This window comes from Zosterops lateralis (assembly GCF_965231275.1).
Source record: "Zosterops lateralis genome assembly, chromosome: 9".
NCBI lineage: Eukaryota > Metazoa > Chordata > Aves > Passeriformes > Zosteropidae > Zosterops > Zosterops lateralis.
Genome location: NC_139769.1, coordinates 1,038,570 through 1,056,640, shown reverse-complemented (window position 1 = coordinate 1,056,640; position 18,071 = coordinate 1,038,570). Strand labels below are relative to the sequence as shown.

The following is an 18,071-nucleotide window of genomic DNA, read 5'->3' as shown; positions in this document are numbered from 1 at the left end:
AGATGGAAAAGTCCCCTGTAAGGAATGAGGTCAGTGGAAATAAAACCCAGGAGTTTTCTAGGAAGAGGAGTTGGAAGTTTCAGGGTTTTATTATCAAAGTTTTGTAAAACATTTTCTGAAACTGTACATCAACATGGCACAGACTGTCGGCTACTTTTGTCTTTTTACCTGCACAAAAGTAAAAGCTCTGGAGCTGCTGGAACTAAGGAACAGCTTTGGGTAACTACTCTGCAAATACCATGGGATCACCGAGTGCGGGAGGGAGGGAACGGCCGGGACAGGAACACAAATTCATCCGTTTGTACAACTTAAGATCAAGTAAAAAGTACATTATCTATGGACTCGCTTTAAAAACAGACCAAGGTCATTTTAAAATGCACTCCCTGCTGCAGTGGGTGAGCTCCTGAGCCCCCAGCCCTCCCTCACTGGGCACGGGCAGGATTCCCCTTCCCGAGGTCAGAGCACCCAGCTCGCCCTGGATGGAGCTGAACGGAGGGAGAGCCCTGGGGAAGGTCAGGACACAGAACCCTGGGCAAAGCCAACCACAACCCACCAGGAAACCAAACCCGACCAAGCCCAGCACGAGGCTTAAAACCAGAACTAAAGCCAAGAGCACAAAGAGCTGGTGCAATCCAAGGCTGACTCCTGAGTGTCTGGGAGCCCCTTGGTGACTGCAGGACAAGGGGGCTGTGCCCCATTCCTGGGGTATCCCCACAGGACAGGGGGGCTGTGCCCCATTCCCGGGGAATCCCCACAGGACAGGGGGGCTGTGCCCCATTCCTGGGGCATCCCCACAGGACAGGGGGGCTGTGCCCCATTCCTGGGGTATCCCCGCAGGACAGGGGGGCTGTGCCCCATTCCCGGGGTATCCCCGCAGGACAGGGGGGCTGTGCCCCATTCCTGGGGTATCCCCGCAGGACAGGGGGGCTGTGCCCCATTCCCGGGGTATCCCCACAGGACAGGGGGGCTGTGCCCCATTCCTGGGGCATCCCCGCAGGACAGGGGGGCTGTGCCCCATTCCCGGGGCATCCCCGCAGGACAGGGGGGCTGTGCCACACTCCCCACACCCCTGGGACATCCCCACACTGCCGGGCTCAGCCCGGGACACTGCAGAGGGAGGGAAGCAGAGAGGGAAGGAAGGAAGGAGGGAGGGAGGGGTGGCCCAGCCCGTGCTGTGGGAGGGACGTGCAGCCCAGCTGGGCCCCGGGAGGAGCAGGGGGAGGTCCCTGTCTCAAGCTTTGGGTGTGAGTTAGTATCGGGATGGACAGACCATGGAGAGCTCGGAGCTGGATACATCTAGGTTGAGGATTAACAAGTACAGCATACAGGATCACACTGGAGGGGCTGTGGGCGGGCTCAGTCGCTCATGTCCATGTCCTCCTCGTGGTGGTCGTCTCCATTCACCTTGGACTCCCTGCCCGGGTCCCCAGTGCCCTTCTCAGCCCCGGGCTCCTTCCCTTTGGGGGACGGAGCCTCCGCCACCTTCTTCTCCTCCTTCTTCTCCTTCTCGCTGTCGTAGCCCTGCTCCTCCTCGTCGTAGTCCCTTGTGACCTGCTTTGCCAGGGAAAGGGACACGTTAGCCCTTCCCTGGGGGCGGGGCTGGGGGGGATGTGGGGCGGGCTGGGAGCAGCTCCGGGGGTTTTTGGAACATACTTTCACATCCTTGTCGCTCTCCGATTTCCGGTCTCGATCCTTCTCCTTGTCTTTGCTCTTCTTTTTCTTGCTCGTTGACCTCTCCCTCTCGTCTCTGCTCCTCTCCTTGTCTTTATCCTTCTTCTTTTCCTTTTTATGCCTGTGAGGATCAGCAGGAAGGGGATGAGGCCCATCACCATCACCCCATTCCATGGCTGGAACTGTGTCTCCACAGCTCCAGCAAACCCAAAGGAAAATGGCAGAGGGAAAGGAGGGAACAGCCTCTGCTTTCAGGAAACACCCAAATCCCCAATTCTTAGCTCTGGCTCAAGGATAACCCCACAAAGCCAAGGCTGAGCAATGTTGTGGCAAACAGAACCAGGGAATCTCCCAAGCTGAAGGGTCCCACAGGGATCATGGAGTCCAAATCCTGGACAGCAGGAACAGCAGATGCTCCAGTGTTTTACTGAGGAGCACCTCGAGTTCCCCATCCTGGGACAGGGTCACAGAATGCCCAGGCCACCCCAAATCAGCTGATGCAGAGCCAAAGGGACTGGGAATTGTGGCACATCCTGCTCCTCCCACCCCAGAAACCCCAGACCCCTGGAGCTCCCAGCCAACCCCAGAGCTGCTCTGTAAAAGCAGCAAAGATTCCTCCCCCTGGGATCCTCCCTGTAAGTCACAACTTGAGAATTTCCCACCCAGACACCATTTTTTTTCCCAGCCAAGAGTTTCCCTGACCTCCTGGGTGACGGGGACCGGGACATTTTCCGTTTGGGAGATCTGGGTTTTTTCGGGGACCGTGTCCCGCTGCGGCTCCGCCGGCGCCGCCGTTCCCTGCGGGGACACAAACAGCAGCTTTGGAAATCTGTGTTAAAATTTGTGTTAAAGCTACAAATGCATCCCTAACCCCAACCCCAGCCCCACTCACAGGGTGCTAAAGAGTTGTTAAAACTGCAAGGTAAATTTGGAATTTATTTTTTTTTTTTTATGAAAGACTTTTGCCTGGATTTATTCCATAAGTCAGGAAGAGCTTTGAGTGACCCTGGAGCATCAAACTCCGACACAAAACAAGGAGAAATTGTTCTAAGCCCAAAGAATTTACCTCAAACATTGCAGGAAAATTAAAATGTGTATTAGACACAGGTGGTACAGGTGCTGTTGATTCCACCACTGGAATCACGATCCAATGGGATCCAGGCATATTTTGGGTTGGAAAGGACCTCAAATCCCAGCTCCTTCCATGGGCAGGGACACCTCCCACAGAGCAGCTGCTCTATCACAACATTTTATTTCTATTTAATATTGAAGTGTATCAAAATCCTGCTGAGAACAGAGAGAAAACCCCATTTCTGTACCTGCTTGTGCTTCTGGATCTTCTGGTTGTGCTGTAGCTTTTGGGGGGAGTTTTAGAACGTTTCTTTTCTTTCTCTTCCTTCTTTTTATCCCTTTTAGCAGAAGAGAGATTAAATTTAAGTCACTTTCAAGCAGCACTTCCTAATCTGCTGTACAAGAAAAGGGATGCAGAGGTGGGAGGGACAGGGGACAATCCCTGCCCTGCTCAGGACTGGAGTCATCACCTGGTTTTGGATGTGCTCCGAGACCTCCTGCTCCTGTCTCTGGAATGGGATCTCCTTCTCCTGGGGCTTTTGGATCGCCTCCTGCTTCTGGATTTGGAATGGGACCTTCTCCTTGATCTGCTCCTGGAGCGTCTGCCAGGGACACACCAACACAAAGGACATTTTGGGGACTGTTCCCTGCTCAGGGCTAAGGAAAACCCCAAAAAATCCAACCAAACCCACAGCTCTCCCTGCCCTGCACAGGAGCTCTGCACACTGAAATGTCAATAAATCTTTAGAGCCCTAAATCAAACCCAAGGGTGCTCCCCAGAAGGATTTTTGCAGGAATTGCTGCAGCTGTGGGAGGTGTTTTTAAGGAATTGCTCAGTCACCTGTGTCTGGATGAGGAAGGTGTCCTCCTCCTCCTGGAGCGCGACCTCGACCTCGAATGTCGTCGTTTTTCATCTTTTTTGTCTGAAAAAAGGAAAAGCAGAATAAAAATCAGTGGTGTTTTTTAAATATTCAGAAAGATTTTCTAAAGGAAAGGACCTGGAGATTGGTGTAATTGATATAAATCAACCTGGTTTTGCCATTTCAAAGGAAAGCTCATCTTTAATTTTCTTCAGAAGACAAAAAGAACCAACAGAGGGTGGGGATGTGTTTGTGACAAAATTTTTGACATGAAGTTTTATGTACAACTGGAGAAGTCAAAATTCAGAAAAAAAACCCTTAAAAAAGTCAGTGAAAAGCTGATGGCTGCAGGGCAATGGAAAATCCTGTGAAAACCACAGAATCTGCCATTTCCTGAGGGGCTGAAGAAACTCCCAAATGATTGCTTTGAATTTCACACAAAAAAGCCTCAAGCTAAGCAAGAACAAAGAACAGGAGCTCTGTTCTTTCCTAGAAACCATCAGGAAGCTGCAGAGCTGATGAGTATTCTGCATTTTCAGTGTTCAAGTTTCTGCCTCTCAGATTTGTGAGAAAGCTGCTGGAGCTTGTTCTAAAATCAAACCTGTTTGAAGAAGCTGCAAAAAAGAGAATTATTCACAACCTTGCCCAGATTAGGAATGAAGATAAAGGAAAACATCCCTGAGAAGCATCAGGAGGATGCCAAGTGGTGAGGCCAGGAAATCCCCTGGAATCTGAGACAGCAGCAGGAACTTCCCTCAGGAAAACTTGGGTGTTTTACAACCTTCAAAATCAGTGAATTTGGGAAAAACCAATGGATGAATTCCAGCACATTTCTGGAGCATCCACTGCAGGATGATTAAAAACCTAATTAATGAATTGCCCACAGATCATGGGCATTCAGTGCTCTGCAGACCATCAGTTCCAAGCCCCATCCTGGCTGGAGTGGCTCATTCCAGGCTGGAATTGATTACCTGGCTCTATAGCAGCAGAAATTAAGGACTGTGCTTCTCGGACTCTCTTCATGGCCTCTTCTATTTCTTTACTGGAGGTATCTGATTTCAGACTGGGGGACACCAGACCTGCAGCCACATGGTTCAACCTGGGAAACACAGAATTCCAGGAATTCAGGGATACAGGTCTGCACTGTCAGCCTGAGGCATTCACAGGATCAGGGACTCCTGGAATGGTTTGGGTTTGGAGGGACATGAAGCCCACCCCATCCCACCCCCTGCCATGGGCAGGGAACCTTCCCCAGCCCAGGCTGCTCCGAGCCCCTGCCAAGGTGGGATCAGCTCCCTTGGGAGGGCAGGGACTGGGCACTGAATCCTCATGGATATCCCCATGGAATCCCAATGGATATCCCAAGGAATCCTCATGGAATCCCCACAGATATTCCCATGGAATCCTCATGGATATTCCCATGAAATCTCCATGAAATCCCCACAGATATTCTCATGGATATCCCCACGGTTATTTCCATGGAATCCTCATGGATATTCCCATGGAATCCCCAAGGATATCCCAAGGAATCCCCATGGATATCCCCACAGATATTCCCATGGAATCCTCATGGATATCCCCATGGATATTCCCATGGAACCCCCACGGAATCCCCATGGATATTCCCATGGAATCCTCATGGACATTCCCACAGAATCTCCACGGATATTCCCATGGAATCCCCATGGAATCCTCATGGATATTCCCACAGATATTCCCATGGAATCCCCACGGAATTCCCTGGATATCCCCATAGAATCCCCATGGATATTCCCATGGAATCCCCACAGATATTCCCAGATATTCCCATGGAATCCCCACAGATATTCCCAGATATTCCCATGGAATCCCCACGGATATTCCCCAGCAGTGCTTACTTTGGATCCACTGTGCTCATCAGTTTTAGGAGCTGATCTGCTGCGAGAGACTGTGAGAGAAAAAACGAAGTTAAAACCAGCCTGGGCCATGGGAGAGCTCCAGAGATCCTTCCCTGGAATGTCCCTTCCCTGCTGGAAGTTTTCCCAGCTGGAAAACCAGAACAGCCCCAGCAAAGAGGAGAGGCCACACTGGGGGGCTCAGGGGCTTTATTTTATTACAGCAGCCAAACCCAGGACAGGATCAGGAATAAAAACACAAATTGATAAAATTACAACTGTTTAAAAATACAACTGTTTAAAAATACAAATGTTCGAAAATCCACTGCTGGGTGTGTTTTATCTATAATTATGCACTAATAACTTGCTGTGCACAGGTTATTTCTGTCACTGTCACTGAACAGAGCCCTCTCTGTGCTGTCTGTCCATTGAAGATCTCAATGCCAATCTATAAATATTTAAATATTCCATGAAAAAATGTATTTTACAGCTCTTAGGGTAATGCAGGTGTTGTTATGATCAGTCACTTCCTGCACTAATGGGGTATTAAGAATAAAATATTTAATCCTTATTAATTTCTTTAATAATGAACTCAAAAGTTTCATTTTTGAAATGTTTGTTACAATCTGATGGTTTAATGTACAAAAAATCCTCCATCACCTCAAATATAAATTTTTCCAATTTGCCTTTAAAATGAAGGGGTTTTTTTTCAATTGTTATTTATTTTCACCATCATTTGCTTGCTCTTCCACATGGGAACACATTAAAAAATTAAATAATGGAAGTAACAATGCATTAAATTATTGCTGCTTCTTGTTGCTGTAAAAGAATATTCAGTTCTTACCTCTTAAATATTTTATCTATATAGATATGATCAATATATTTATATTGATAAAACATAAATATTCTAGTACTTAAAAGCATTTTTTATTCAGCTGTAACAACCTAATAAAGTTTCCTCACATTTTTGACACCTACAAAATTAAAAAGTCAGATTACTTTTTACTAGAAGAACAAGGCAGGTTCATGGCCTGATAATGACACATATTTGAAATATTTCATTTTTATTCCTAAATTATTCCATGGCCCCTTCCAAGGAATAATTTGGATATTTAATGTTTGATATTCAAGCAGATATTTTTTTATTCCAAGCAAAAAACCAACCCCTGGAGTTTCCAGGCAGTGGCTGTGAACTGATACAAATGAAACCCACTCTCAGAGCAGGGAAATAAAGGATATTTTGGAATGAGGACTCACCTGGGAGTTCAGGTTTGCTCCAGGAAGCCCAAGAGCAGCAAGGGCAGGGTCGAGAGCAGGAGCTCCTAAAGCAGCTAAAGGGACAGCACCAATCTGTGGCAGAGACAGCAGGCAGGGACAAAAATCAGTCACTGACATCAGTGGGGAGGGGAAATAAAGGTCAAGGAGTGAAGCATTGCGAAAACTGAAGGGATGGTTGAAAATGAAGTTATTTTTCAGTGCTAAAATGGAAATTCGTTTCAAGTTTTTGAGGCTATTGCCCCATTTCTAATTAATTTTTGGGTTGAGATGACCATGGTTTATTTAAAAGGAAATTTAACAAATGTCTCCAATTTGGTTTAAAAGTTACTGAGAGAGTAGAAGGTGCTGCCTAAAGCAGCTCCTTTTGGGCCATTTCAAAGGAGATGATGGAGACAGAGACCCAAACTTAACACACCCAAAAAAATGTGCCTGAACACCAGATTTTGCAGCACATTCCCCTAAAATGGATGTGTTTGACACATCCCACCACAGAGTGGCTGGGAGCAGAGACTCAACTGGAATTAAGATGCTTCAACAACCATCTCCAGGATTTATATACAGAGTTTTTTTAGTGAATTTAAATTTTTTAGGTTGTATTTGGTTCTTCCAAGCCCTTCCTTAGGAATTTCAAATTCCCTTGGAATTTCAGAGGTTAAATTTAGGCTTTTCCCCCCCTGAGGAGCTCCATGGCCAGGGGGTCCTTCAGCTAAACACGAGCTCAGGTGGGTTTGAGAAGTGCAGAATTAATGAGGCTTTATCATGATTCATTTGCCTCCTGCACTTTCATTCTGTGCTCTGTTAAAAGCTGAGCTGTGACTCCAATTTCTCCCACAATGTGCAGTTCTCACTGTTCATCTTCCACATGAATTCCTGTGGGCTCACACAACCAGGCTCCCATTTTCCCCTCAGCTGGAGGATTAATGAAGGGAATCTCACAGCGTGGCAGCTCCTTGGCACTTGAGGAATTTAAAACCTGTGAGATCTCTACTGCTTGTCACATCTGCAAAGCACAGTGGGGGTGAGAGGGGTGGAAGCACAAAAACAGGGCCCTGAGAAACCGGCAAGGAAATGGGGAAATAATAAGGAAGTTCCATCCAACGACTCGTCACTGTCGTGCCCCGATTCACTTGAGGGTGGATAAATCATTTTAAAAAGTGGAATGAACACATCAATCCTGAAAGGAAGAGCAGGGATGCAGCAGGAGGGGCTGCCCAGCCTACCTGAGAGAGAGGGTTGGGAGTGGGCAGCAGGCCACCCCCGGGCAGCAGCCCTGCCACGGCATTAGCTGGTGCCAGGAGAGACAAAGCCTTAGTCTCATCAGGAATGACTCCTGCAGGAAAACAGCCTGGCATTAGAGAGCATCCCAGCCCAGAGGCACCAAATACACAAATACACCCAGCAAAGTCTCCCTGATACACCACCTGAGTTTGTTGAAAGTACTTATGATGGCTAAAATACAAAGCTTGATGGCTATTAATATTTAGCATTAACTGGTTTTTTTTTTTTTTTTTTTTGGTCAGAATGCAACTTCAATGGGTGACAATTTGACTGTTCCTTTTTCTCTACAAAAGGTTAAGTTTCTAGAGCAAAAGAAAAAATAGCACAAATACACACTACTTTTGTTGTTAACACTGCCAAGGTTTCATCACCTGTACTCGATTTTTAAGTCATGAACCAAACGTAAGCAAGCACAGTCGGTTCTCCAGGGGTGAGAGTGCTCTCAACTTTCAAAAGCTGTTTTATGAACAACGACTCGTGTCGGCTGCTTCACTACAAAGCACACAGAAAAATCAAGATACACAAGACAAAAAAAGTTGGATTTAGGGGTTAATAATATGGTACAGTTCACTAATGCTTTCTTTTTTTTTTTTTTTTTTTTTACACCTACCATACAATTTTTTTTTTTTTTTTTTTTAAAGAGAAAGGGATGGGTGTTTTGGGGTAGGGCTTTTGCTGACGTGGTGGCACATGGAATGTGGGTCCCTGCAGCTCTCCGGGAAGGCTGGGGCTGTGTCAGTGGCTGGGATAACACACAGGGATGATGCTGGCACATTCCTTACCTGTGCAGTAAAATGCATTTGTTCCAATATGTGCCAGCTTTAAAGAGCACCAACAATGCTGCTGCTGCTGCCACCTGCCAACGTGGCACAGGGTGGGGAGGGACTTGTGGCCCAAAGTCTTGCAGCCAGCTAAGCCCAGGGGGGGATGTTGTTTGTTGTTGTTGTTGTTGTTGTTGCACTGCCTGCTCTGCACACAGAGTGCTCAGGGCCCTATTAGCAAACAGTTGTGGAGGGAGTTTTTTTTGGTTTTTTTTTTTTTTTTTTTTACTCTATCCAACAGCAAAAGCCCTATACAGATGGATTAATTTGTTAATGTGCCCAAGCCCCCAGAATGAGAGTTCAATAAAAACAATTTTACTATATAGTTGCAAATACCAGTAGTGTTTCTGCAATACATATTAAGAAACTGCATCTCATCATAAAACATACAATATGTACAGGGCACTTAAGAGAAACTGGATAAGCTGCAGAAGAAAACTGTTGGGTGGTATTTTCAGCAGGGCCTGGTATATAGTTCAGGCTGAACCAGGGAAAAGAACTGTAAAACACAACAACAAAAAAGAAAAACCACTGTTAAATAAAGGTAATGGTTCCTCCCACCTATACTGAGAAGTGCCGATAATCTACACAAATGTACAATACACAGCACTGATATCTGGCTCGTGGCACTGAGCTGGCAGCACTTTAGATACCCAAAGTTATGGAGGGACAGGGGAAAAAGGTCATGGAGGCAAAGGGCAGGAATGCATAAATATATCAACATACCTACAGAGAGATTATGGGGTCATTTGGCATGCAAAATTATGTCTCAAGAGGATATTTATCAATTACAGCTAAACATTTCAAATTAGTGCAACTACAACATTTCTGGCATCTAAATATAAATCCTCAGACTTAGCTCGAGACACCTCATAGAAGATCTGCATCCATTAAAAAAAAATTCATGCATCTGATCCTCTAATTTGTTTCTTTAAAAAGTATTTAAATAAACTACAAATTTAAAAAAAAAAGCAATGAGGCCCCTCACCAGTTAATTTTCATGCTTCAAGAGCTTTTTTTACTGCTGCTTTGTTAGAACCATGAAATACTGCATGAATGTGTAGAAATGAAAGAAAAAGAAACAGACAAAAGAAACAAACATTAACCAAAGAACCTAAACGTCCCCCCCCAGCCATCTTTAACCTTTTAAAGAGTTTCCTTCCAAATCTAGGAATTAGCCCAGAGAAAATGACAAATACTAAACCTTACCGTAGCCTTTGTGTATAGTTCTATAACACAAAGCAACAGCCAACACCAAAGTGTCTGTGTGAGCTTAAAAACTTGGGACAAAGGGGGGGGAATGATTGCACTAAACAGATAATAAACATTTGCTTTAGTGACAGGCAATAATCACACAGGTTCATTAGCACAGCAGAAATCAGAGAGAGGAGGGCCCCACTCAGCACAGGCCTGGCTTTAAGCACATCAGCAGTGGCACTGTGGGTTGGGGAAATGATGTTTCTTGTGGAATTGGGGCACCCTGGCAGGCTGAATTTTGGGGGAAAAAGCTGTACTCCAGCACAGGCACAAAAATATGGGATTATCAACCCAGGGGCAATACTTTATTGGCTGAACATCTCTCTTGTGATGTGCCAAAGCCATTAAATTCTCAGCTGTTAAACGACACAAGGTAACAAGCCCAGGAGTGACTCCTTAAAACAGGCCCAGTAAAATATTCTGCTTGAATAATTTGATTTTTCTGAAGCACAGCTGCTGCTGGGCAGGTTTCTCTGTGTGCCAGTGGGCAGTGTCAGAGTGACAAAGAGAAAAGTTGGGTTTATCCTTGTAGGAAGAGTTGAACACTGACATTATTACCGTGGGCCTTGGAGAATATCCCAGCACAATCTCACAGGACTGGTGGCTGTGTTTAAAACCCACACAGGGACAAGAATCAGCTCTGCTGTTGTCAGGCAGAGGCAGCAGGAGCAGTAACTCTACTGCAAAAGGGGTTTTGTGCCCTCAGGAGGCAGCAGGGCTCAGTCAGAGGCCACACTGCACATTCCTACACTCCAGGAATCAGGCTGGACATCTTTTTAAGTTTAAGTTTGGTATCTTTTAAGCTTAAGGAAAACAAAGATAAGATAAGACAGCTCCCCAGGCCTCAAGAGACAGCTCCAGCAGGACAGATTACAGGTGTGACCCCAGGCCATGTACCAAACTTAGCACTGTAGTATCACTTAATCTGCAAGATTTTATTCAATTCAACCTTTCCCAGAAAGTAAATTAAGAAATGCACAAGTACAATGGAAATCAGTTACTTCTAAAGCAAGTCTAGAAGAGTTTAATAAGACTTCTGTAAGAAGAGGTGTCTTCTCAGCACTTTGCTTTTAAGGTAAGTTCCAAAAACCCTGCTCATTGCCTTTCAAATTACTGTAACACCCTAAAATGTAAAAATAAAAAGAAGAAGAGAAAATGTAGTTAACAAGTGGTTACACCAGGAAAACACTTGGGGACTTGAGTGCTTGCTGGTCTTTAGTTAATGGCTAGAATCCCCTGTAGCTGCAGAGGACCCACTGTTTTTCAGTCATCTGGAAGGGCTTTGCATTTGCCTTCTCCACTACAAAAATCACACACACAAATAACAGAGAGAAGAGTTTATTATTTAGTGAAATTCTAGTAAATATATCAAGGATGAACAAGAAAACTTGGAATTAAAAACTAGGACCAGTGCCCATGTGGCACCTCTTGGAAGTTGTCACTTTTGAATTAAAGTGTAATTATTCAAACCCTTGGTATACTGGACTCCACAAGGAGAGTGAGGGCCTTTTTTTTGGGGATGTTCCCAAATAAATGCAGTGGCAGCATATTCCAAAGGAATGCTAATTCCTCTCCCATGCACTCTCAGGGAGGGAGAAACCATTCTCATAAAGAGAGTGAAAGTGGCAATTAATTATTAAGGTAAAATTTCCTTAAAACATTGACCTGTTTGCATTAGTCTGTTTGGGAAAACGTCTCATTGAGACTTGACACGGAGCAAAATTTGCACAGAATTCTGCCTAAAACCTTCTTATTCTACACTTCAAGACACACAAAACTTTCCACTTTGATTTGATATCACTGTGGACAGGAACTGACCAAATCCAAAGGCAATATACCAAGGGTTTCAAGAATGGCAATAATCTCTGACGTGTTTGACATAGAACTAAGCGTTAAAAAAAAACAACAAACTTTTGTGCACTAGACAGGAACCAACCACCACCCAAAGGTGGCCCCATAGAACATCAAACAAGTTACAAACCTTCAGCATAGGGAACCACTATGAGGGCTCTGTCAACGAACACAGTGTTTGTCAGGTGCTGGGCCACCACGGCCGAGTCGGGGTCGTGGAACTTTACAAAGCACACGCGCGACGACACCGGCAAGGGGGAGTCACTGCAAGAGAACACAGACACAACTCAGGGACAAGGACAGCACAAAAACCACCCCAATCCACCCCCAAACCACACCAGTTGTTATATCCCCTCCCTTGGAGCTGCAGCTCAGCTCTGTTATCACTTGTTACACACAATAAATCCAAGAGCGGTCGCTTAAATAAAAAATTTCGCCCCTGGACAGGAGGAAAATTTGGCTGGAAAAAGGGTAAAAGTTACCAGTCGTGTCTCAGTTAAAGTTTCACACTCCCTGCTTGAGGCCCCCAGTGACTGATTAAAGTGAATTGTGAAATGAAGAGGGTGATGATTAAAGGATTGCTGTGACTTGGGTGTTGCTCTGGTTCTTTAGTTTTCTGATGAGCCTGTTTACAGACCTTTATAAACAAACTAAATTGTTTTCATTCCTCTCTGTGATGGACTTCTGAATTAACCACTGGGGTCACAGAGGTGTTCCTCCTGTCCTCCAATCCTTGATCAAATTCCAAATCCTATTTAAACCCCAAATCATAACAAACCTCCCTTCTTTCCTCACTTTGACCTGACGGTGACTGTGTGGTCCTTTCGTGTCCCTGAACAGTGACAACTTGAGACAAGGGTGTGCAGGGATGGCTTTGACCTGCCACAGGGCAGGGCTGGAGGGGATTTTGGGCAGGAATTCCTGGCTGGAAAGGTGCTGGAATAGAATTCCCAGCTTTGCTGTGGCTGCCCTGGATCCCTGCAGTGCCCAAGGCCAGGCTGGGACAGCAGCAGGTCCCTGCCCATGGCAGGGGTGGCACTGGAGGAGCTCTAAGGTCACTCCCGACCCAAACCACTCTGAAATTCTGTTTTATTTCTCAGTCCAGATTCTAGATTAAACCTCACCAGGCTCCCACATCCTGAGCAGTGCCCAGTGCTGAGCTCCTGCCTGTCCTTCAGCAGGGAAGAACAAACACAAGGGAATTTAAGGAGCTCATGAAAAGCTGAGCACAAACAGATCTCCCCAAGGCAGGGCTGTGCCTGTTCCCAGCTCAGAACAAATGTCTGTCAACCTACAAATCCAAAACTCAGACGTTTTGAGTCACTTCAAAGAAAAATCAACCCAGAAATATCTACTTCCTACAAGAGGAAAGAATTGTAGAACTCCAGCTGTAACTTCCCTAAAACCAAACCAAACTGGAGATCCAAGCCAGGCAAGGTCAGAATGGGTTCCCCCTGTCCTGAAATGGGGCAGATTTGGCTGTAATTGGATTTACAAAGTGAAAGACAGGAATAAAAACTGTTCTGCAGACAGAACTGTGGGACAGGTGAGCTAAAAGCTGCCTCTGAAGGCCCAGGCAGGGAGGGGAAGCAGCAGCAAGTCCTAAAGCCATTGTTCCCACGCCAGACCAGAGATCCAGATCAGCCTGAAAACATCCCTGATCCTGACAAAAATCTGCTTTTCCTACCTGGATTCCCAACCACAACTCCAAAACGTGCCACATCAAAGGCAGCCCAGCTCCAGAGCAGTTTGATCTGAGCTGCTGAGGCTGATCAAGCCTTTCAGCACTGGGGCTTGTCACAATCCAGGGAACAACTCTGACACCACCAGGGTCTATTTTTGGCACTGCAAATGCCAAAAGCTCCCTCACCTTCAGCCCCTCTGAGCCCAAAACACACACACAACTGCCCCCAGTGTCTGTCAGGGCACACTTTAATAACCTTACATTTCACCTGGTGTGGAAAAATAAATTGGAGCCAGCACAAAGTATTAAAATTAGAAGCAGCAATTCGTTCCTACAGCTTGGAGACTGAATAAATTGAGAATTAACAGCAGTGAGAAATGAGAAAAAAAATTAATTTGAATCTGTTGGCTCTTTGGTGCCCAGGAATCCACAGCAGCTTTGCCAAAATGGTGCCTTTTTTAAACTCATAATTAATAATAAGAAATAAAAATTAATAATAACATAAACCCAAAGAAGTGTTAGTAGAAGGTGTTTTAAGAAAATCGCTGTAAAATTGTAAAGAAAAGTAAATCAAGGGGTGATGGCAGAGCTGAAGGAGTTCCTAATGTAAATTGTATAAAAATGACACAATTAATTACAGAAATTCAGCCCAATATTTTCAGGCATTTTTAAAATGATAACAAAGGAATGTGAGGCAGAGCTGATCCTATTGACTCCTCAGCAGGTCCTGTTTACAGCCAGGGAATGCTTTGGGATATGTGAGCTTTCTCCCAAGATAATGAACCTAAAATAACAACTGAAAATGTGTTAGCCTGACATTTAATTTACATCTGTGTATTGCACTTTTTAGAGATGGTATTTCCACTCACTCTGCAATCCGAGCTGGGAGAAATTCAACAAGAACTGGATGTTCTCAACAGCTCCCAAAAAAAGCCACCATCCATCATTATTCTAATTCACTCAAGACTGAAACATTCAGGAATTGTCTCTCAGCCCTTGGAATGCTGGGACACACCAGGATTTCACACAGGAACCTCAGAAATCCATTCCTTCCCCTTCCCAGTTTGGATGGAGCTTTTTGGGATACAATAAAGATGAGAAACAGGCAGTGGAGTCAGGGAAAAAGCAGAAGGATGAGGGGGAGGAAAGCTGGAAGAAATCCCAGAGTTGGTGGTGCATTAAAGGTGTTCAATAAATGGGAATGAAATAAATGGGAAAAGGAGGTGGATGAGGGGAGAGAAGGAGTTTAGAGGAGCTCAGGAGGTGCAGGAGAATGAGGAAGTCCCAGAGCAGAGGAGGAGGAGCAATGGAAATGGGATTGGCTCCTCAAATCCTACAGGGAAGGGAGAATCCCAGCAGGATCCAGGAGAGAAAGGAATCCACATTATCCTTTCTATCCCACACCCTCCAGGAATGGAGGGACACCACGGGCAGGGAAATCAGGAGCTGGAATTTGAAGGAGATGGAAGAGAAAAATAACTTGGCACTATAAGAAAATGTCCCTTTCTTTGTGGTGAAGGGGAACTGGGGGCCCTGAGGTGACCCAGAGCAGATCCCCAGCCCAGGGAAAAGCTGCAGGGGGGGAGTGCCAGGGCCCTCCTCACACAAGGGAAAGGACAGGGAGGCACTGAGGCAATCCCTGAACAAATCAGTTAATGTGTATCTAAAGCTACAAAGTTTCAGAGACATAAATCACCTCTAAAAACCGCCCTGAAAATTGAGATAAAATGTTTAAATGCAGAGAAAACCAGGAAAGGACTGAACCTGGCCCAGGTGAGCTCCTGCCAGGTCACTGAGCCCAGCTGGGAACAAGGAAACTCCCTCTACAACTGGTTTGGTTTGTGTTAGCAGGGATGGAAGCCTCAAACGAGGGAAAACAAATGCTTTGTGATAGTTTATATCCCTAAAATAAAAAAATCCAAGTAATTTGGGGTATTACAAATAATTGTGTTATCGTTTGATTAATCTTAATCACATAAAAACTGTCTTATTTTCTTTTTTTTTCTTTTTTTTTTTTTTGTGGCTATTTGTCAATTACTGAGATACCTGAAACTACATTTTCAGTTGCATTCACCTTTGAAATGTACATTATTTGTTTTAATTTGCACAGAATCCCTTGCAAGATGTGCCAACGAGAAACGTGCATTTGTCTGTTCACAATCACCTTTCTGCTCTGCACAGATTTCTCTGCAAGGAACACAAACATTAAAAGCGTATTTTTTGTAAATTAGGGGTAGCCTGCTCCTCTAAAAATTCTTATAAGTTTTGGCCTTGCGGTAGTGACGCAGCCAGCACAGCTCAGCGGGCACAACCCTGGGCAAACAACACCCGGAGAGACAAACGAGGGAGAAGCCGGGAGCCGCCGGGGGAGGCGGGAGGGCGGACGGGCGGACGGGAGGCGGCGCCGGGGGGAAGGGAAGGGAAGGAGAGAGGGAGGGACCGAGGAGGAGGCGGCGAGGCCGGGCCGGGCCCGCACTCACTCGGGGGGGAAGAGGCGCAGCTCCTCGATCTTGCCCAGGAAGCCGAAGAGGGTCCGCATCTGCTCCGAGCTGGCGCTGGGCGAGACGTTGGTGACCTGGATCACGTCGGTGCCGCTGCTGGAGGCCATGGCTGCCGCCCGCCCGCTCCGCCGGTGCTGCAGCAGACACACAGCGGGGGCGGGGGAGAGCGGGGTGAGGAGCGGGGCGGGAGCGCTGCGGTTACGCTGCTGCCCGGCCCGGTTCTTTCTCTTTTTTCCCGGTTCTCTCTCCCCCCGCTTGGTTTGATCCCGATCCCGATCCCGTTCCCGATCCCGGTCCCGGTCCCGGCCCCGCGCGCGCCGCCTCACCAGCCTGCCCGGGCCGCAGTATCCCACAGTGCACCGCGCCGCGCCTGCGCGCGCGCGCCCGCGGTGCCAGGCTTCCCTCCCCGCGCATGCGCATGCGCCCCGCCGGACGCGCGCACGGAGGAGAGAGCGAGAGGCACCCGAGCGCGGGGGCGGCGCATGCGCAGAGCGGGCGCGCTCCCCCTCTCCTCCCTCACACAGGGGCGGGGGCGCCCCCGCGCGCGGGAAACGTGAGGGGGCTCTGAGGGGGCGGCGTCGCCTCCTCCTCCCTCAGCGTTTCACGCACAGAATTATCGCTAAACACGCCCTCCCAATCATATCTTAGGATTCTAACTTTTATATATGTGATACTGTAATTCGTGAACCTGTAAATTTTTTTTTGGTGTATAATTCTAAACTTCATGTACAAGTGTGAGAGAAGAAACGACTCCCCCCAGGACTGACAAGTCACCGGGGGATTTCCGGCTTTCCCAAATTATGTCAAGCCAATAACAAAATTTAAAAATAAACCCCGCCGTGCAACTGGTGTTACAACAGTGGCTGGAATATTCCCCAAGTTGTGCCCACTGAAGCTGAGGGATTTTTAATAAATCCTTTCCAAGCAAAGAAATAGTTTTGAAGCTACTACTAGTTTTGGTAGCTACTGTCTTTGTATTTTGGTCAGACACAACAATTCCTCTCCAGGCCTGGGGACCAAGGACACCTCACTGCCTCAGGCCTGAGAGATGGGAACAAAAATTAATTGAGGGGGAGCAAATTTGGGATAAATGACTTCATTACCTGAAGCTGGAATTGGGAGATTAACCCCCAATATGCACATGGACCAAACTTATAAAAGTGTGAAAATTTTGTGACCTATTATCCATTTTTGGATGTAGTCCCTGGGGAGATTTGTCTGCCTACAATGTACCTAAAGGCCTTTCAATAAATAAATTGTTTTTATTCCCTTAACTCTGTCTGGCCTCTGTTTTCACGTAGCCTCATAAAAGGGGGTATAAGCAGCATAACACTGGGGTGGGAAATTCTCATTAATGTTACAGAGGAAAAATAAAAGTATTTGCAGTCAACATAGTACAAATCATGCTATTTCCTGATGACTTTGTTGCTTTATGTTAACGTTTCCCAAAAAATCGTTCCTGAATGTAAATAAAACAAACCTTATTTATTAATCAAGCTGAAATTCTACCACATCTGATTCATGAAGCAGGAGACGCTCACTGTCCTGCCTTAGCAAATAACACATTTCCACTTGTGAAATATCACAGATGCTGTACCTTGTACTGAATTGCCAAAAGCTTATTTAAATTCCAAATGTGAATTTGGAACTCAGTTAATTTCCAGCAGCATTGAAACTGCGAGAGAACTGACACAGTGTTTTTACCAGGGGCCCTGAGGGCACAGAGCATTCACCCTCTGAAGTCCTAAAAATCTGTTTTTAAGCACCACTATTTATTTGCAATGATCAGATTAAATACTCAGTATTTTCTGGGTGTTCCTGCCTCCACTGAGAAAGAAAAAAAGGAGGAGAATTAAAGAACAGCGGTAAAAAACTAATGAGGCCAATATCCTTAGTCAAGGGCAAGTGCCTGAAGTGAGTTTCCT

At 46.1% G+C, this 18,071-nt stretch overlaps 1 protein-coding gene across 4 annotated transcripts; it reads right to left on the bottom strand.

Moving 5' to 3' along the window:
* Positions 1-70: 70 nt before the first annotated feature.
* Positions 71-16,494, bottom strand: SRSF11 (serine and arginine rich splicing factor 11). 4 transcript variants are annotated; one of them, XM_083867279.1, is made up of 13 exons: positions 16,473-16,494; positions 16,126-16,280; positions 12,092-12,225; positions 7,975-8,084; positions 6,734-6,826; positions 5,480-5,529; positions 4,574-4,701; positions 3,584-3,665; positions 3,213-3,344; positions 2,991-3,080; positions 2,374-2,469; positions 1,654-1,792; positions 71-1,554 (listed from the first exon to the last, which is right to left on the bottom strand). In XM_083867279.1, the coding sequence occupies exons 2-13, from the start codon at positions 16,251-16,253 to the stop codon at positions 1,357-1,359; spliced, it is 1,380 nt and encodes a 459-aa protein (XP_083723405.1). In that variant the 5' UTR covers positions 16,254-16,280; positions 16,473-16,494; the 3' UTR covers positions 71-1,356. The 4 variants fall into 4 exon arrangements, with proteins under 4 accessions (XP_083723405.1, XP_083723406.1, XP_083723408.1 ...); XM_083867280.1 differs by having other exon boundaries at positions 71-1,551; XM_083867282.1 differs by lacking the exons at positions 12,092-12,225; positions 16,126-16,280; positions 16,473-16,494 and adding an exon at positions 9,842-12,085 and having other exon boundaries at positions 7,975-9,352.
* Between the last annotated feature and the right edge of the window lie 1,577 nt (positions 16,495-18,071).

Excerpts from the sequence above, each read along its gene's own strand:
- SRSF11 (XM_083867279.1), bottom strand. The coding sequence starts at position 16,253 with ATGGCCTCCAGCAGCGGCACCGACGTGATCCAGGTCACCAACGTCTCG. Across the intron at positions 6,827-7,974 it reads CTCCCAACCCTCTCTCTCAG|ATTGGTGCTGTCCCTTTAGC; the intron begins GTAGGCTGGGCA and ends TCTCTGCCACAG. Across the intron at positions 3,666-4,573 it reads TTCTGCTGCTATAGAGCCAG|ACAAAAAAGATGAAAAACGA; the intron begins GTAATCAATTCC and ends TCCTTTTTTCAG.